Source organism: Nicrophorus vespilloides, unplaced genomic scaffold (genome assembly GCF_001412225.1).
Source record: "Nicrophorus vespilloides isolate i.1.1-1 unplaced genomic scaffold, Nicve_v1.0, whole genome shotgun sequence".
NCBI classification, from domain to species: domain Eukaryota; kingdom Metazoa; phylum Arthropoda; class Insecta; order Coleoptera; family Silphidae; genus Nicrophorus; species Nicrophorus vespilloides.
In genome coordinates, this window is record NW_017098685.1 from 171566 (window position 1) to 193702 (window position 22137).

Consider the following 22137-nt stretch of genomic DNA (forward strand, 5'->3'; position numbering starts at 1 on the left):
TTCTGACAAGTAAGCTCGTAAGTATTTTTATAATGAAAAAGTAGCCAGTAGTTCAAGTTCTCTTTAAAGTTATATAAACATAAAACAGTTTCGTCCGAATGTATGGAAGAATTGAATTAGATGATAATAATATACATCATATTAAACACTTTTATGCCCTCGTAGAAGTACTGAATAATAACTTTTCGTAATGATGGTAAAAGAAACTAATAGATATGTAGCAAAGAAAATAGTGTTTAGTATTTCTTTTCAAAATCTGTACAAAATCAATGTACTTTATTTTTTGTTACATAACTTATATCTTATTCGTATTGCAATGGGTTTAAGTAAGAATATGATTCATCAATATAAATATAAAATAGTAAAATTACCGTTTTCCACAATACTGGTGGTATCACATTCTTTTAATGACTGAATTATGTTTTTTTTTTTAATTTTTACTCTGTATATTTAACCCTTGACATACAATGACGTATGAGTTTATTTTCGAATTTTCACTTTATTTTACAGTATACTTGGAAATATATGAACAATAACCTTGTAAGTCTTGTTTTTTCGAATGTGTGGTCAGTAATTCAAGCGAAAGTTCTGAAGTTTTGTTGATAAAAGTAAAACTTTTATGCAGCTGTGATGAATCAAATTTGTTAGAAATTATAAAACATTTAAATTGGAAAGATCCAAATTTAAAGCCATTTTCTGTAAATCCTTGTTTCAACGTTTTGGTTTTGAGATTGAGATTAGAGTATATACTCCTTTTTGTGCTCTAAATTAAGTTTTGAATGATGACTTTCGGAATAGTAAAAGAAGCAAATATATATGCAGCAAAGAAAGTAGATTTTAGTATTTCTTCAGTTATTTACTTCGTATTTGCATGTTAAATATAGATAAGAGCTATATTTTCATCTGGAATCAATTTTTAATATTGATCAAATTTTATATCTTTCCATTTTCTAAGCAAAAAAATAATTTCTAAGATAAAATTTTAAGTAATATGTAAAGATATTGGATTTGGAGGAATTCTTGAAAATTTGTTATGCAACAGGTGAAATGAAACGCAACAATCTTGAATTACAATTTAATTATATTTCATATATTCTACATAAAGGATATTCACATTGTTCAAACTAAAATGTCGTACGTTGGCATATTTTTTTTTTATTACAATTTCCTTGATTTTTTTTCTTACAATTAGTACAGTTAGTGTAGTTAGAGCAAACTTACATTGACAAGTACACACACAACCTTAGATATACGATAATTTAACAAAGCAAATATTATGTACATACTTTATTTATTTTCTTTTTCAGTACTATTTACATTACAATCTCTATTTATGTACATGCTTTATTACTTGTTACACTTGGGATTTACATTTACAATTCACTAAAACACAATTTATAAGTATATGTATGTACAATACTCGCATATCATTGATTATTTAAGACCATAGGAGTAACTAAATAGTAAGTTATCCAGTTTCCATATTCACATACCTCCGTTTGATCAGGTTATATAATTTTGAATAGGAAATTGGACCCAAGAGATTGAAACGTCTAAATAATTTCTTAAAATCTGATTAATAATAATAGTTTTAATTAACTAATATTCATTACATTATTGTCATTAATTGTATATTTTAAAGCTATTATATACAGTTCACTGAATTAATGACAATAATTACCGTTTCTATTGGTTATTGTAACAAAGCCTATTTATAATATATTTGAATTGTATAATGCCGTATCTAATTACAGTCTACTTTTATGTTTTTTTGCATGAATCGAAATTGTAATAATATGGGAATAATAATTTTGCCGATGTGCATCATAATAATGTGTACCGCATCATGAAATGATCTTGTTTTCGACAAATAATTACGAAAGCACGAATCATTTATCAGCGGTTCGCGAACTTTTTTCACATATGCATATCAATCAATTATTTAAATATTACGTGGGATCGATTCGCCGGATAATAAATTATTTAAATGAGAGATATATAGAGAGACAGAGTTCTGGCCGTTTGTGGCTGGGTCGTGAAAGGGCATTTACGTAATTAAGGGACTGCTGCTGGCATTATTAATTGACCCTTGAATTTGGGAATAAACTTTATACCCAATTGATAGTTGCATATCGCGAGGTAACAACACCTTTTAACCAACCGAAAATTTAACCACGAATTAAATTAGCGCAGAAACAGAACAAAAAAAGTGTTTTAATTCAACGCTTTAAAAATTATATTCTATTTTTACAAATCTATTAATCATTTGGCACACGATTTGCTGTGTATTTAATTATTTGAAATACTTTTTTTATTTATTTATTAAGTTCTCGTTATAACATCTTAATTGAAAACACTGATAAGTTCTCTAAATACAAAAGAGGTTTGCAATTTTCGCCTTATCAGGCGCAAAAATAAGACCAAAGAGATTTGAAACTTTTATTCGAGATATATTTATATAACCTATGACTTAAAAACATATTAGATATGTAATTTCTTTGTTTTGTAATATTATTATTTCTTTTATTACATGTTTGTGTTGGGTGTGATTATGATTAATGAGAATCGAATGATGTTTGCAAAGGAAACGAAACGAAAGATCGCGGAAATCTATTTTTTTTGTTATTTACTATTTACAGTTTTTTTTTGTTCTTCTATATTATAAAGTTCCTTAAATCCGTTTGGAAGCACTCAGCCATTAAAACTCAAACTGACTGATGAGTGATAGTTTTTTGTTTTGTTTTTGCGAATGATTGTTACATGTTTTTCTTATTACTAGCGACTATTTGAGCAGACAAAATGCGAATGCATACGAATTAATGGAAATAATTAGTATTCTGCGGTCCTCTTGATAAAACTACTCTTGCTATTCAATCGGATGGTATGAAATCATTGTTGTTGTGCTTCAAGAATAATTGAATCTGCTTGAAGGTCGGTCTGGCTGTTTCGTCGCGTTTCCAGCATTGCGACATCAGGTCGTAGATTTCTGGAGGGCAGATTAGGGGCTTTTCGAGAAGAATCTAGAACAAAATAATACATTATAATACTTCTGCAATTTTAATTAATAAATATAAATGAAATAATATAATGAAAACATATAAAGTAAATTTATATGTTATATTTAAATAATTAATTTTCATATATTTTAAGTATCAAAAATCATTACTAAAACTCTACAGAATATGTTCTATACACTACTTATGTATTTTATGCTGGTAGTCAGCTTACGTTCTAAGTTTAGCGAAAGTATTTTATATTTTACCGGTAATCGTATTACACAAATTTACGTATAAGGAGTTCACAAAGTGCTTGTTTCGCTGCACTGATTATTTAAATTATTCAATTTGTTCACAGGGTCAGTTTAAATTAGACCAACCATTATAAGTTTGTAGGTGCTTCGGTAATTTGGATTCAAGTTTAATGCTAAGAGAATTGCATATAAAGTACTTTCCGATTTAGTTTCCACTCCGATTGATCTGCCTGAGGAACTTAATTGAAATTCCTCTACTATTTTTAGTCCAATCCAATTCAATATCGTCTATATTTCTTTTCGGTACGCTCTTGGCCACTGTTAGCTTATTATACAAGATTTTTTTGTAAACATTGAATTCGTGCAAATCATTGATTTTGAACATTAAATTATTATGCAAAGAAGTTTGAAGCATTGATGGTATTTTATCATTATTTAAGGTGTTGAGGAAGTTTAAATATTAGTTCAAGTGTGCCATGAGACAAGAATGGTTGAAGAATTTAACATAAAGTAATGCGTACATTACAATATTCGTACAATCGTACAGTCAATTCTATTAAATCAGATTAGTTGTCCTTTATCGTGTTAAAAAAAAAGAAATAACATCATGGTTTTACTGAAATAACATTGACATATGTTATTTATTTGAATGCTCTTGTCTGTATGGGAATTTCTTGTTTATTTTGATAAGATACGACAGTAAATAGTAAGTATACATCGATTTGTGCGAATTAAAAGGTAAGTACAGGTATCCCCCGACTTACGAATTCCCGGACTTACGAACAAAACTCTAAAAAAATAATAAAATTGAATAAAATATAATATTTTTGGAAGATGTACTATCAGCTTTATTGCATTTGTTTCTTTTGTCGTGTTTTATTAATTAATTGTGATGTCAAATTTATGCAGAATTTAACACATATAAAAGTAATAGGTAAGATAAGTATATTTTCATTTTTTTAATTCCTCCGACTTACCAACAAGTTCGATTTACAAACATCCCTTTGGAATGGAACTAGTTCGTACCTGTATTTATAGTTTTTTTTTAAATAGTTTTTGTAATTACTGACTAAATATGTAGTTTGTTTGGAATTATAAGCATACATTAATTGATATCATTTTGGTGTCAAATGCTAAAGTAAATTACCTCCAATTCTCCACCGTAGTACATGTGCTCCGCGTTCTGAATGACCCTTTCGTTAGTCAAACTCTGGAACGGCTTCTCATTTGCAAAATTGAGAATTTCCCACATCGTAACTGCAAAAGACCACACGCTGCTGTAGCACGTGTAACGATCCTGTAAAATAAGCACAAAATTACAAAATATCAACCGTAACAGTAATAACATATTTATTTATAATTCGTCTTTCAAAACAAACGTTATTATTGATGATAACAATTTGTACACAGCATCCGTTCTACTACGTAAAATAAACGTAAATTACGACTGATTAGCAAACAGTATCTCCCGGTCATTTTACATCTTTTTTTCTATTTAATTTAATGGTTATTGTTAACTCTTTTACCATTAGATGTTTTTGTACTTAGTAGTTACGAAATTAGTAAATATTGGATATTGTAATTTTAGTCAGGATGTTGTGTGTGTCAATAAAATAAGATATAGCGGATATGTGAATGCAATTTTAGCGCGCAATAAAATCCGAAAGTGTTATTCAATAACAAGCAGCAATGGAAGCATTTTGTGGAAACACTAAAATTACGAATTTACGATTAGTAGTTTTATATGTACATGTGAAATGGGTGTCTATATAGGTTCATTAATATAATCGTCGTTGCAGGTGATGTCACAACAAAAAAAAACGTGTAGTATAAATTCCAAAAAGATGCAATTGTGATAATAAATGCATTCGATTATAATAGTCACTTATATTAGCGCCATGGGATTACCCAACATGTTATCTCCCGAATTATAGATTTGTTATTACACAATTTTATTTACATCAATATGTAGTAAAAAGTATGAAATTTCTCAACATTCAATTTTTTTGTTAATAAATATGAAATATCTGCAGTACTTTTAATATCTAAAAATAGATTTATTTTTTCAAATAATCATATATTTTGATAATAGTGTCTCTTATTTTGTGTATAACAAATAAAAGATATGAAAAAATAAGTATTATGAAAGATCATTTTAGCGAAAGAAAGGATAAAACAAGTTTGAATGGTCCTCTTATATTTTTCATCAAGGCTTTTAACGTTAAAAGCAGACTTTTAATATCGATTTACTCTACATTTTTGACTTGGTCTTTCAATAATTACTTTTTTCATATAAATATTTTGTTTTGTTAAAAGAATATTAAATATATATTGTTTAAATTTAGGAAGCGCATCAAGAAACTTATTTAATCCACGAATGAAAAATTGGATGTCACCAACGGCTTTGTAACTTGTTAAATGCCTCATACTCATTTTCAATGTTTTGCAACTCCACACTCCAATTATCTCAATGAATAGGTGAATGTTTCTCCTCTGCTATTTTATGCATTATTCCACTTTGAATTCAGCACTTCATACAAGTTTTAGAACGAATTACCAAGGTACCACAGTAATCTAATCAGTCAAACTTAAATATCTACTTTTGTAAATAGGTAAAAACTTCTTGAAATTAAGTATAGAATTCTATATACTCAAACCATTGCTGTATAGTTGTTCATTATAATTCAGACGATATACAAATATCTCCAAATTAAAACAATCCAATGAAATATTAGAAAATATTTCGATAAGCTATAAATTTACTTGATAACATTAATTTATTAAAATTACTTTTTGAAGTTTCTTTATATTTTGCATTGGATAATTTTATAATAACTATAGATTTGATTGAGTATTTTTTGTAGTGTTTAAACCCAATTAAACTAGCATTTCTTATTATAGTGTACTTTGATTTATTGCACTCTTACTTTCTTATATTTATAAATGTGAATTAATATTTAATACTAATAGCCCTTTGTAGTAGTTGATTTTTTGTTTAATTATTATTGCATAAAAATGTTAAATTATGATTTTTTGTATTGTTGCAATTAATATTATTTATTTTATACATAAAATAATGATTTCTATTTGCTTTCCTTAAGAGAGCAATTATCGGTGTTCTTTTAGTGAAAAGAACAATAAGGCAATATACATAAATAAATTGTAATATGAGCTACTTCTCACTCAAATAAAAACGAAAACTCAATTATTAATTGAAAAAAATAATGTCGCTTGAATCGTCGAAACTTTTATCAGCGTTTTGTTTTCATAATACTTCTTTAATACTTTTAAAGTCCTGTAATTGGTACAACCGTAAAACTCATCGGTATAAAGCCAGTATAGAGGGGCAATAAATTGCTGCACGCACAAATATTTATAGATTTTTTATACGTTCATTAAATGAAGATTAAAACGAGTACTGCGTTTGGATCTATTCTCCACCGAACAAAGTTCTCTGCTGGATGTTCGTATTTGCTGTATTTTTTTTTGCGTGAAACTGAAATAATAAGCTAAAAATGGATGTTTGTTATGCTGACAATAAAGCTCCCAAAATGCTGAGCTCTACGGGAATATAATTATTATTAAGTAACTTACCAGTAATATACATTCCCAGGGTAACCATCTTATGGGCGCAGGTGGTCGCCCGCCAATTTCAGCGTAGTCTTTACGATATTGCGGTTTGCACATCGCTATATCCGTTATTTTTACTATATATCCTCTGCCGACCAGGCAATTCCTGAAAACATAACATTTCCACAATAATCGCAAGTGTATAACGAAAAAAAATAAAATCTGAATGAAAATATGCAAGCAGGACTACGTTTTCTGCATGAATTCATTATTCAACGCGAGTATTTACCTTGCGGCTAAATCTTTATGCACTACATGCTTCGATTCTAAATATTTCATTCCGGATGCAATTTGCGTCGACATATACAGTAGAGTTTCCACACTGAAACAAAAACGAATACAATAAAATAAGAGCTTTAAGTGCGCCCACAGTAATAGGACAAGTATATGTAAATATTAAAAAGGACAATACCATTCATACAAAATGATACATTTAACACATATATCACAGTAGTAGAAGTAAATCTAGTAGAGTAGATATAATTATTTAAATTTTAGAATATTATTATTGTATATATAATATAATGAAAATTATTAGTTATCAGTTAATTCTTTTTTTTTGTAAAGTATTAGATAATCTATATGTATTTTCTAATATTGTTTTATTTTTCTGAATATTCTTTGATAAAAAGAACATTTACTGTTGGTTCTGTTGTTTAAGCAATGATTTAAAAAACATATGTGTAATTTTACTGTTATGTATGTAACTTGGGTGTCTTGAGTTGCTGTTTTCCTATATCCATATGTAAATAAATGTGACAATCGCAAAAATGGGTTTCCCGAAGCCAAATGTAAGAGAAATGAAATATGAATGATGAAAAGAGGTGTTTGAATAGGAAGTGCATTCGAGGGTAGTAAATAGAAGAAAATCGTCGTTCATTTTTCAATTGACGCTATGTTATGTAACGTAATATCGTCATCATCATCATCGCTGCCATCAAAGGGGGAGGTATATTTTTATCTTTCCTTCTGAGTGTGTATCTGTGCCAGTTTATGTAGTCTCTCTGTGAGTGTGTGTGTGTGTGTGTTAGTACCTTATAGGGGAATCTTGTGAGGATCGCACTGTTCCGTTCCGGTTTGCAAGGAACTGGAGATACTGGGCGAGATCCCCCATTTCACCGTACTCTATAATCGTCCACGGAGGATATTCCGCCGTGCAGACACCCAATACTCTGCAGATATTAGGATCCGATAAACTGGCAAGGAACCTAACTTCCCTAAGTGACTCTATCGAACCAGTGGCTGCATCGCTTTTACATTGTGCCGGATTCGGTGTCCGGACGACCACTAAACGGCCCGACCCCGAAATTACGTCCTCCAGCTCTTCCGTTTCGTACAAACTAATCTGTAAATAGCGAAACCCGGAGGATTAGTAATGAAATTATGTAAGCTGCAGGCGAAGATTACAACCTCGCCGCAGTGACAGGAACCCAGATTCTCCACCGAAGTCAACGAATAACGGGATACCGTCGGAGGGTCAATTTCCCTGCACGTGTACGAGTGTCCCATGCTCGGCGCAATGTTCCAGCAGACCACAGGCGGTGGAATCTAACCGCAAAGACATCCATTTAGCCATTTATTTAGCCAAACAATTAAACAGTTCATCATTATTTACCCTCTGCTTCTCCCTCGGGGCCGTGTGATATCGCTTCCGATTGGGCGGATCCGTAGCGACGCGTGGAAAATAATTCCCCAGATTAATCATTTTCGATTTCGGGCTAATAACGGGTGTGCTTTGCAAACTCCGATAATGAAGCGGAGATGACGAAACAGTTATTGGACTTTGATGGAGGGACGGTGAAGACGGGAGCGGCGGCACTTCCGGTGGCTCCTCCGGGTCCGCAACGGCCGTGGACATCCTGAGAGTCGCGTAGTTCGGCGTAAAATACGAGTTCACCAATGGCGATCTGAACTGTTCAAAGGTCACCGAGTCCGCCTGGGGTTCTTGAGCGATGGGCGTCGTTGGGTGGTTACTGTTTCCGCCGTTGTTATTACTTGATGAAAACGTCATTAGCAAATCCTGCAAATAATTGCATTTCAGAATACTCGGCCCGCTGTAATTGCTCGTAAATTGAAAATTTTCATTACCTTCATGTTAATTGTTACGCCAAAAGGATTCCTCAAAAGTGTTGGGGAACCTTGGAGTTTGTGTCTTCTGCTCACTATTAATATTATAACGAAGACGACTAGCAGAAGCAGCATGATGGCCGTTAATACTCCAATTATAACTTCGACGTAAGCGTTGCCATCTTTTCGGGCCGCAACTGCAAGTTTTATTCAATTCGAAAATGAATGCCTTCGAATTATAAAGTTTCACATCCTGCAAACTTACTCGTCTCAAATGAGTCCATATTGTTGTTTCCGTTCGAATGGATTATCAGTTCATTAATATCAGAGTCCAGGAACTCCTCCTCCGTTACATTCGCAGCGACCGGCACTGAAAGTAGAGTAGCAAGAGATTCGGAATAAATCGATGGTTACTCACGCATTTCAAACTCGACTCGGCCCCCCGTCGACCGACAAATAAAAGTATGCAGATAGGGTGCAACCCGAAAATACAAATGACATCTATAATTCATGGTTTTAATTTCAGAGCAACAGTTTGAAAGTAATAATACCCTGCTATTTAGGCGAAGATAAATGAGTTGCTTAAATATGGACTGTTCTCGCAGTGTATAGACAATTTAATTTGTTGAAAAGATTAATTGGCGGGTGCAAATAGAAATTAAACTGAGGGACCGACGGGGTGGACGGGTTAGTGTAAATGGAAGGAAGAGAGAAAGGGGCCAGAGAAGAGACAGACCTGAATCAAAAGAGACTTCGCTCAACATGAGCCAGCGATCCGCGAAGAACAGGCGAAGTTTGATGAAACGGGCGAGCTGGTGATGAAGATGAATGGTCACATTCCTGGCATTCTCCAGAACACGGTCCGGCATGTACGAATAGGATATAGTGCGGCCGTTGTAGTATTTCCCCCCGATGCTGAACATCACTTTCGCTTTGGTGAAGACCTGCAATTCATCGTCCGTCGAGTATCGAACGTAACGCAGAATCCACTAACACTGAAACGCACCTGCACGCCTTTGCTGAAGAAATTGTTGGTGAATAGATGGACTGCGCTGAAATTGCGGATTTGATCGAATTTGAAGATCATCTCTATGTAATCCTCCTCTGTCGAGTCGTTTCTCCAACCCATCCAACCGTTACCTGCAAAAAAAGGAAGGAAACAAATATAATTACTACGAATTAAATAATTTAGATAAATCTCAACTTGATACATTAATAAATAGATTCTCTGCATTCCAGGCTAAAGGCATTTCAAAGAAAAGCCAAGAAGGTTCGTAAATAATGAATGCAAAAAACAGGGGCCGAGTTTCACAATCAATCTCCAGGGACGGATAACTTATTATCTTAACAAATCGTATAATCAAATACAATTTTAACAGGAAAATAGACCGAGCAGTTCAATGTTTGTATTCAAACAATATTAAAAAGATTAGTTTATTTATAATTTATGTAATTTCATTTTTAAAATATATTCTTTGAGAGGCATAAAACAACAGAAATAAATGATAAAATCACTGTAAACATTTAATTTATTTTCATCTGTAATAATTATATTATTAATCCTTTAACTACAGCTGTCGTCAATAGACGACAATACGAAACTTTTGTGAGATACGGCTGTCGTCAATAAGCGATTTGATGAATTATGTTGAGATACGGTTATCGCCTATTGACCATTTTATATATTATTGTAAGATTTGTTATCTCGGAACTTAGTAGTAATATTTCATTTAGTATTATCTACTTGCAATTTTTTTATAAAAATAATATTTTTTTTACTGTATTGATAATTAATATTAGAAATGTCGTGAAACAAATTTTACAAAAACATGAAACTCTACAGCTAGATATAGACGACAAATAATGGAAATAATTAATTGTTTAGTAAATTTCATGGAAAGACCAGTTAATAAACCATCTACTAAAAGTAGCAAAACAATTGCAAATACTGTTCGATGTGGAAAAAAAAAGAAAATATGTTACAACTTGGTCTGTGTAAAATAAGACTTTGTAAAAAGGACTGTTACAAAATTTATCGCACAAGAATACAACACCAATTTGTTTAAAACAGCTGCAAATGTATTATTTTTAATAACAATATGTATTATTAATAATATTATTTGTTTATTTAACAATATTTTTTATTCAATTTTGTTCCCAATGAATATCGCTCACACTAGTAATAATTGAATTGAAACTCAGAATTATTTTTATGCGATTTTGATTTACTTTATACATATAGTTTAATAAAAATAAATACTGTTTCATTTATTGTTTGTTGAAGTAGATATACATTAATTGAATGAATATTTTTTTGTTTTATTAGTAGGTTTTATTTAAAATTAGCTTTTGAATATTATAGTTCAGAATTATCTACTATTCAAGACAAGACATGTGCATGAATAAAGTTAATTTAATTTAAATAATTGTTGTATTATATAATTGAATTACGTATCCTTTAATTAGGTTATTGGTTAAATTATGAAGTGGTCGTTAACGAAGATAAACTTATCTTCCAAATGCCCTCTTAAGGAGGAAGTCAACGAACCATCAATTATGGATTATGACGTTGGCTGATTTCGAAAGAAGATTACGAATTATTCTAGATAAATACGAATTGATTTTCTTATAATATATATTTGCTACTTGTAATTTATACCAAATATATATTATGTGTTATATTTATATAGTTTTATGATGTGTGAGTTTTACTTGACATAATTGATAGTTACCATAATTGAAATAGTATATTAAGAAAATAAGCAATAAAATGTTACAGTTTACAATGTCCATATTGAATGAAAAATATGATCAGAAAATCTGTAAAATTTTATATAGCCAATTTAGTCAGCAAAAGTGACGGGTAAAGAGTAAAAAGGTAAAGCCAGAGTAAAGACGCTTCAAGGAGATTTAAATTTATAGATAAGCCCAGCGGTGGAGACATTTGAAAAGTAATTTTGCTGGAGGGAGCATGAAAGGAAGTAAACAAATATTCAATGGATAATGATGAATACAAGGATTTACTTTTAATACTCATTTTAGTTGTATTTATATACAGAAATTCCTCGGATACACCAATCTCTGTTTTAAACCGGACTAATTGAGGAATTGATTACATACAAAAATAAACCGCACAAAAAGAGAATTGATTATATAAAGCAAATAGCTCGCATTGTGCGGCTTAGATCAAGGCAGATTCACATTGTAAGGTTTGGATATTTCTAAAGAAACTAAATTTTAATTGAGCAAAATGATCATTTCTTTCCTCTATAAAATCACGTTTCTTTATGTGCTGTTTATTTTTATACAGTTATAATTATTTATAATAATCCCAATAATGTAAATTTAGTAAAAAAAATCTCATTACATAAATACCTAAAATAATTATAAGTATAAAAAAGACTATGGCTTAAATCGTATTATATTACTATGTCCTAATCAAGATAATTCTTATATTGGATTGAGAATTCTGTGTTGTACATATATTTTTTACAAAACTTATTAAAAATTATTGATGAAATTGTAAAAATTATTTGATTATTATTAACATGAAGAAATTTCGTAAATGAATCTTAAATTATATAGTGAAATGCTTAAAGTAGAATATATATATAATTTACCTTTTCCATATCCAATATCGAGACGGTAGTTGTCCGCGCCGATTTCTCCGTCCACAAGTCTTCCGAGGCCACTGTGCAATTCCCCACGGGATCGTTGCCCATCATACGAGCTGTCCCACAATCCCTGCGACGGTTCGGATCCTTCTGGGGCGGTATAAGCCAGAACGCCACCTGCAAACAACATCACCATATAAATTCCCCCATCTCATTGCATCCCTTATCGCACTAAACAACAAAACAAATTTCCTTTATTTTTTTGCTCTCCACCAGTGTATCACCACTACATAAATACATCGAGCGCTAGACCAATCTCCTGTTAAAGTGAATCACATCAATACATCTGCTCTTCCACTCCGGATATCTCGAAGTAATTTTCTTAAAATGCAGTTAATGACGCAACAAATCACAGCGGTATTTGGTTACAGCAAAAAAAGAGAGCGTTCGTGTCTACCACACACAGAGTATGTGTGTGTGTGTGTGTGTGTGTGTGTGTGTGTGAGAGAGGGAGGAAACCAAGAAGTATCCGGGCGAAAAGTCAGCATGTAAATGGGGCCCATAATATGGGAGAGTGGCTCGTATTAATCAGAGTCTCAGGCATGGAATGGTTCTTGCGTGAGGGAGAAAGACTCAGGTTCTCGCCTCTTTCTGCCTTCTCGCCCGAGGGATTTTCAGATTTTATCTGATAATAAGGTCCACTTAGCGACGGCGTAAAATTAATTTCACTTTGCACGTAAATATGAAAAATAAAGAAACAATTATTATTTCAGCTTGTCGCCATTAATCATCTCTCGCACAAAATATAAGGGATGAAAAAGAACCGTTCGTTCATCTTACCATTATCATTTTTTCGGTTAAGATAATATTCTCTATTTTTTTTACATCATCATTATAATTTCACTCAAGTTGACACTATTCTTAGGCAAGTTTTTTTTGCAGTTCATTAACTTTAAGATTTATGCACATAATTAATATTGTTATAACTTTTCAAATATTAAATTAAATGCAATGGATTATAAATACTATCAAATTACAGGGCAAAAATTTTTGGTCAATAGTCATTTGATTATTGTTTAATAATAATATCAAAAATATTAAATCAGTCAATGAAATACGCGTGGTACTAATTTTAGGTTTTTCCTATCAATAATTTTATTTGTAAGTATAGAAGACAGTTATTTGTAAATTTTTCTACATTATTTACATATCAAGCAGATGACTTGAAGAGCAAGAAATCTAAATATTAATTATCAATAATTTAAAGTAGAGTTTGTTAAACTATACTAATATAGTAGTAATAATTGTATTAATTTTCACATATTCCACCAAACCACATCCATTTCAAACGTGTCACAACGTTAGAGTGTAATACTTTTATATAGTTAGCTAGTTTTTATAAGACAGTAAATACCTTGAATAGTCCGTATTCACTTTAGTCGGGTTTGAAAAGTTCAAAACAAACTAAATTATAATTAAGCTAAATATATTGTCATTGATGGTTTATAGAGGATTAAAACCAGCCAGCGATTGTTGAAAATATTGAATCCCGCGGACTATTGAACTCATAATTTGGAATTGCGCGGACTAATACAATGATAGGAACATTTTAAATATGAAATTATTTTATTTATTTTTCCACTCCCAAGTTGATGATCGGTGACCATATACAGTCAAGTCTCTTTTTGTGCGATTTATTGTAGCATAAAAATAAACCGCACAAAAAGTTATTAAAGTAATATTTATGAATATTTAGTTCCTGGATTAGTCCGGTTTTTACAATTCCGGGATATTATTCGGATTATGCGAGGTATTGCTGTATTGTAAAAGAAAGATCAAGTTACTCTATGTAAAATTAAAATTAATTATTGCATAATCAATGAATTTATTAATTAAGTACTTTGTAGAAATACATGTAATAAACATAAATACTTATAGTAACAATTTAATTCATATATGAAACTATTAAATTAAATATGCAATTAAATATATCAATCCATTTTGATTATCAACATTATTTTCATTTTTTTAATGAATTAACTTCATATATGTATACGGAATCGATTTTGTTACTTTAAACATATAATTTACGGACACTAACTTTTTCAAATGTTCGTAGTGCCCCAGATTTACGGCTTACACAAGATTTAAATGTATTTTCTACCTCCTTATTTCGAAAATATAATAACTGTCTAATTCAACGATAATATTTAATTCAATTTGAATATTCAAAATAAAATTGTTTCGTATATAATAATTATTATTATATAAATATTGAGTTAGAATTATATAAACTATTAAATAATACTTCCTCTGTCCGAAAATATAAAAATAAATAATAAATTACCATAATACAACTCAACAAAATAACGCAATAAGAAAATTAAAACCAAATTGATTTGCTACAATATATAACAGTTGATTTGCGAAAGAAAGACTACGAATCGTTTCTCGACGATTTAACAGTATATTATTTATTTCAGTTAAATTGGCAGAATAATATTTTCGTTTTCTTCTGCATTTCTCCTTCTTTTTTTGAAGAAAAAATCGGCACAAATTTTACCTTCTCTGTATTTAGCTTGTGTTGTATGCCATATTCTACTTACGGTCAGACGGGATACATGGAATGCAACTTTATTAATAGTACCCTGTTCTAATTTCTTTGTTCTTCATACACTGTATTAACTGTTGCAAGATACCACGACGTTGTTCATTAGTAAATTGCTTCGGTTTGTAATATTTTCATTGTAAATTCACGTTATTTGGGTTAGAATTTTCTGTATTGAAATTAAATCGGTGACTATTTTATTTTTCTTAAAAAAAACTAATTTTGTTGTCTCCAAATTCCAACTTAACTCTAATATGAATCTAAGCAATACCATAAGTAATGCCAGTTGCTTTTGAAACTCTAGGTAATCTAAGATTTTCTTTCAAATGTATACCATATTTTCGGACAGAATGAGTATTAAATATTATTATGTTGTAAGTAATGCATCTAATATGTATACTCCAACCTGTTTTTTTTATATGGATTACTTTTATACGGTTTCAAAATCACACGGATTTCGTCTTGTAGACGTGTTCAATGTCTGTATTGGTTTGAACGGAATTTATTTTTGTTTGTCCATGTATATTAATTTCTGCTTTCCATATTTAATTTAAAGTGTATTTCACATATATTATATCTTATCATATCTTTGTATTTATAACATAAAATAGGAAATTTAAACTAAGGATTAAAATTATAATCAGGTGATATGATGTAATATCATAGTAGATTTGTTTACCATATAAAAACAGATTTGAGTGTATTTACGTTTTATTAAACTTGGCGTCTACACCTTTAAACTTTTGTACAAAATACATATACTTTTTAATTTATATTTATCATCGAATTTCGTATGTTGAAAAACTAGTTACGTAATTAAAGAAACATATTTTTATTATGATTTTAATCTATCTTTTTTCTATAATATTTGCAAATCATTTTCGGTTCGGTTGTATTCAAATTTTACGGATTTGTGCAAAAGCTGGGTCAGTTGTTGCTCCGTAATATGTAAACGTCGACTGTGCCGCAGTTGCATCCTTTTTAATTGCATTCGTTTGCATACTTTCATGTCCTCTTTTTATGCAAACCTCGGCCGTCCGCCGTTCACGTATTTGTTAATCATTAATTTATCCGCTGGTTTTTGTACACTGACTCACTTGAATTATTTACAAAACCGACATTTGGATAATTAAATTATGAATACATACATACACATATATTTATATAAAACGAATGTTAAAAATATTTCTGTAATTTATTTCGTGGCATATTGCATTGTTTACTATATTTGTTATTCATAATTATTTTATTTAAATAATAATATAATAAATCTCACGTTTATTTTTATTTATTAGATTAATATCTTTATAAGATTAACAATTTTTAGCTTTTTGTTTAATGATAAAAAAATATGTATTAATAAATACATTAATGTTATAAATATCTGTTTGGAAATGTTGCAGAATTTTGTTGAAGTGAGATGTATAAATCAATCTGTTGGAATTTTTCATCATAGAAGGCAAGATTCTTTGTAACGTATCTGCTACGTTTTGGATTTTCTTTTGTTGGAGCGGTTTATAGTCAATCTCCAAGCACTGCGACCTGAAAGGACTATTGTGTCCAGTGTGCACGTTTCTTCAAAGAAGTACAAAATGTTAATGATCGTGTATCTGGTAAATTTAATTGGTATTTTTTTCCAACTCTTATAGTAACATTCTATATTGTTGTCATATCAATTATTATAAAATGTTTTATACTTTCATAATACAACAAATAAATAAATACCTAAAATTAGCATTAAATTAAAAACTATTTTGTGATGAAACAATATTTGCGTGAAGTATTTTTATTTTATATTTATACAGTTGGAAGTATATTTTCAGTCAACGGTGGATTTTATTCTTATATTGAATTTCGTCGTATTCTCCACATGCTATAATTTACAGCCGTAGTGAAATATTGTTATGTAAACCGAATTGTGCCATATATAACATTTTATATTTTATACGAAACATGTACACGTTCTTTTTCACTTACCTATTTATACAACTATAGATTTATTACACTAATGTATTCTGCATGTTTTATATTTTAAGATTTACAAAATGTAACTTGTTTTTTATTCTCTATCGATTAGATCAGTTTCTTAATCGATATTTTGTACCTGTAAAGATAAATTTATTACTAAGAAGTAATTTATCTACGAGTCATATGAGTATATTTATCTGCACTCAACAAGTTATAAAATAATAAATTTGTATAATTTACGATTTATTTAAACTTTATATATTAAAAGCAATAGTTTAAATAAGAATTGTCAGTTTTTCTTAAAATAAATGTATTAAACTTGATTGAACCCGGCGCTCCCACATGTAAACTTCTGCGGAAAATAATATAGCAATACGGATTTCGAAAATATCAAAACAATAATAATTTACAGATGTTGTGAAATATTGTTATATAAACCGAATTGTGCCATATATAACACCTAACATTTTAAACGTTCTTTTCCATTTTGCTATTTATTACACCAATGTATTACGTATGTTTTAAAATTTACAAAATGTGTTTTTTTTTCATTTTGTATTGTTTATATAAAATTCTTACTCGATATTTTGTGCCTAAATTTATTACTAAGAGGTTTCAAATTTATCTATGAGATGTATGAGTATTATTTATCTTCATTTAGCAAATTATTAAATATTTAATAGGTATAATTTACGTTAGTTTAAATGAAAATTGTAAGGTGATTTATTATATTGTTAATAAAGTATAATTAATCTGAATTGAACCTGGCGCTTCCACATTTAAACTTTTAAGGCAAATATTACAGTAATACCTCACATAATATGGCTTCGAACAGTCCGGATTTCGAAAATTTCAAAACAAACAGAATTTTAAGATATTCTCTTTTAATTGCTATTTATATATGATTTAAAAATGTTGAAATTACTTACGTAAGCTAAATTATTATTTTAATGTATCTTTGAAAATCATTTTTTAAATATAATATGATTTTATTCTCGAAAATGGAATTCATATGAAAATTGCTTTAGTAACAATTATATTATATGAATTAGATATTTTATGATAAAACATTATAAATGGTTGAATAACTATTACAGAAAATTATTATATTGAATATAAACATAGAACATTTCTCTTTACAAATAATTTAGAACATTTAGATCAAATAAATAATTTATAGATACAGAAATACATCGTACTATTTGAAATCGGATTAATTGAGGACTAAAACAGAACAAAAAGAGACTTGCTTTGCGTAAAGGAAAAAAATATTTATTTAGGTATAAAGGCAATAATTTTGTACACAGTTTAAGAATTTATTTTTATTTTCCTTAATGAAAATGTAGTTTGGTTTAAATTTTATTAGTAAATCCGGACTAATTCAAGCCGCACTATGATATTGATATACTGCAACTAAAACTTTTTGACATTCTTAAATACTTTTCATACTACTATAGGTTTTGAAATACAGGGTAGGCCAAAAGTCACGCCTGCGTGTAAAAATTGAATAACTTTTTAGTTTATTATTATTTTTTATTGTTATTTTCAGATTGTATTCATCGAACCTTGTTACACCAACGTGCAAAATTACACGAACGAGCAACGGACCAAAGTGGTAGCATTTTACTTTTCCAATGGGCATTCAATTGTACGGTTCCGAAAATAAGGTTCAGTGTCAGACTTGCCACGAACAGGAAGACCGAGAATAGTGCAGAACCAAGTGAACATTGATCGTGCACGGGACAGTGTTGAAGAACATTCAGAAACATCGACGCGAAGATGTTATGGACATGTCTAGAATTCGGCGGATTTTATCTCGGTATTTACACATGCAAGGTCCAATTGGCCCAACAACTTTTACCAGTTGACTATCAGCAACGACTAATTTGGGCAACACGCTTCCTGGAGTTATGTGCAGAAAATAAAGAGTTTCTTAACTATTTAATTATGACTGATGAAGTTCATTTACATCTTAATGGATATGTGAATAAATAAAATATGCGATTTTGGGGTACTTCAAACCCCAGAGTTGTTCACCAGCGGCAATTGCACTCGCTCAAGTGTACAGTATGGTGTGGAGTAATATCACAAACGGTTATAGGGTCCTACTTCTTTGAGAATAAAGTTGGTAGTGCAGTGATAGAGAATGTTGGTGTAACAAAGTTCGATGAATAAAATTTGAAGTCGCCAAAATAGTAAAGTCTTATCCATCGGCCAAGGAACGTCCTAGGGTCCAGGTACGGCCCCGGCAAAGAAGAGCAACTGGCACGAAACTGCCAACTCACAAATAAGTGAAATAATAATATTTATTAGTTACAATGCAACCAAAGGGTTATCGACCAAAGATAAAAAAAATAAATCATATAAAAAAATGCATTCTAAAAAAAAGTAAGACGTACATATATAAAAATATGACATTAAAAATTAAACCAAATAAAAGTAAATCTTCTCGAAATGAAACAAATAATATATTCTGAAGCATCATTCGGCTGGAGAATGATAAATTCGTTCGGACGGACTTTTGTTATTTAACTAGAATATATATTTTTTATACAAATCTACTTAACAATGTTTTTTCGCCATCCATCTGCTTGGGAATCCAGTAAACAGAGATATAAATTGGACTGTCTGCCATATATTTGCAAACGAATTTAAGCAATTTAGTTTCCATACGCAACCACACTACTTAATGTTAATTATCGTATCGATGTGTACGTTTTCCTTACGCGCGTTTTTCGTCGTATGTAAAGTTGTAAGTAAAATATGCCATTCTTCATTTTTTCCATAGACAAGAAATAGACAAAAAATTCTGACTCATTCATATGAAAATAATATGATACCTTGAAGATATATAGACATTAGGCACGAATCTATTATTAGATGTGTTTTAGATAAATTATATAAATTTTATTATGAGCTTAATTATTATTCTTTTAATATTCAGTGTGCATTAACCTAATTGTCCATTTAACATGTCAACTTTTTATTGTGTAAAATTAATGTTCAAAAGCAGTGGTCAGAAAACTGTGGCTCTTTGGAAATGTCATTCTAATATTTTTTGTAATTGTAGTGAGGCTCTTTCATATTAAAAGTTTGACAACACCTACTTTAGAAAATAGTTTATTTTAGTCCCAAATTGATAAAAGCAGGCACGTCACATAGTGCTTAATAATCGTAAACTATTCAACACATCAAATATTCGCTCGTTTTCACGATTTTTATCTTAAAATAAATCAAAGGAACGTAAAAAATAATAATCATAAGAGTATTAAACGCGAATTTATTTCCTAAACTTTTCTGGGAAAGTGTTTTTTCTTTTCGTATCGGAGCACATACATCTTTGCTACTTTGCGGCAAAGTGTTTTCCTTTAATCTACCCCGCTTTTTTGATGTGTAATATTGGGGTTTATAAATAAGTACGGTGATAAGCGAGGCCGGAGAAAATCGAGTTATGGAGGAGGAGATAGAATGGCGGGAGAACAAATTTCTTTTTAATAATAAAGGAGGAAACCTTGCATTCTCTATTTTATGATTAAAATAATGAAAAAAGATATTCTTGACATGATTTGACATTTTTTATAACTTCTAAATTTATTTACAATCAATAGCGAAAAGTATTTCAAAATGCATGAAATACTAAAATATTAATTTTTCATCACATTATTTAGTTGCAAAAATACTTACTAATTGCTACATTTTAATTATCTCAAATATATTTAAACAATTTGTTTAGGGCCCTCAAATAGTAAAACTAACTAGTGTCTAGGACCCACGGTTTTCTAAACACAGTGTAACAATAAAATTGAACAGTACCTAATGGACAGTTAATATCCAAGGATAGTCTGTGGTGGCGCAGTGATATTTTCAGTATTTTTTGCTGTAAACTCAAAGGAAAGTAAATAATTATAAAATTACTTCATGTACTAGATATGTGTAGTCTTGGTTAGTGTTCTTTTGGTTCGTTGATTATGAGTATTTACAGGGATTTTAGAGATTATTTACTATATCAATAATCATCAATAAAAATATGGAATTTTAATTTACATAACATAACCAATTAATCCATATTAATATAAAAAAAAATGGTAGCATCGTTTAATTTTTAATTTTATTGATCTAGTAATTATCAATTGCTGGCTACTTTATCGCAAATATGGCGAATCTTTGGTAATTGCAAAGAGGCGCCAAGTAGATAGCGGAATTCTTATATAAAGGAGGAAAATATATTAAGAAAAGAGGACGACCTTCATCATCTCTTCAGAGCAAAATAAGAAAAAGGGCCAAACAACTACTCTTCCTTCTAAAAATGTAAGATTAGATGGAATGTATCATTGGCCAATTATCCAAGAAATTAGATAGCGTAGTAAAAAACCAAGTTGTAAAGGGCAAATAAATGTATTTTGGTTGTTTATGTCTAAGCCGAAATATTAATTGTTTTCAAGATTTTCATATGAATTAGGAATAATTGACTGAATTAAATAAAAAAAAAAATGAAATGACGATTGTGTTAAATTTGATGCAAACCCCTAAAATCGTACCCCAATTAAGTGCAGTAAAAAATTATATGTTTGTATGAAAGAATTTATTATTTAAATTTAAATTCATAGTGTCGCCAAAATCAATTTTAGTTGGGTTGTTATTCTCATAGAATTATGTTTTTAATTAAATTTATATTTATAGGAATATTTCCGATGGGAAATCGTTTTGCTCGATTCCTACTTATTTTGTTTTTTTTTCTGTTTTTATTTCCTTTTGTTGTCAATGTCAAAAAACTGCCACAAAATTGTGGCAGATTGTGAATGATTAAAAGTCAACGAAAAAAAAAAATTATTTTGAGCGCTAAAAGAACATCTGTTATTGTTTGATGATTTTCACTCTTTGTCTCCCCTCAAAACATTATTCTGGCCCTTAAATTGCTCAAATATTTAGTTTTCTTTCTTTGCTTGTAAGATTATAGATTGTATAGAAATAATTTTACATGTTTTTTCTAATTATCTTAA

The 22137-nt window shown here is 29.9% G+C and overlaps 1 protein-coding gene across 1 annotated transcript in view; it reads right to left on the reverse strand.

The window, feature by feature from the left end:
- Positions 1-2542: 2542 nt before the first annotated feature.
- LOC108563013 (discoidin domain-containing receptor 2-like) overlaps positions 2543-22137 on the reverse strand; it is a 127928-nt gene continuing 108333 nt past the window's right edge. Inside the window, exons 6-17 of the mRNA XM_017921552.1 lie at positions 12568-12738; positions 9954-10087; positions 9684-9891; positions 9213-9317; positions 8969-9144; positions 8496-8900; positions 8291-8428; positions 7915-8225; positions 7110-7202; positions 6845-6986; positions 4398-4547; positions 2543-3020 (exon numbers count right to left, since the gene is read on the reverse strand). Coding sequence (XP_017777041.1) covers positions 2871-3020; positions 4398-4547; positions 6845-6986; positions 7110-7202; positions 7915-8225; positions 8291-8428; positions 8496-8900; positions 8969-9144; positions 9213-9317; positions 9684-9891; positions 9954-10087; positions 12568-12738 — 2183 coding nt within the window. The 3' untranslated portion in view covers positions 2543-2870. The remainder of the gene's footprint in view (positions 3021-4397; positions 4548-6844; positions 6987-7109; positions 7203-7914; positions 8226-8290; positions 8429-8495; positions 8901-8968; positions 9145-9212; positions 9318-9683; positions 9892-9953; positions 10088-12567; positions 12739-22137) is intronic.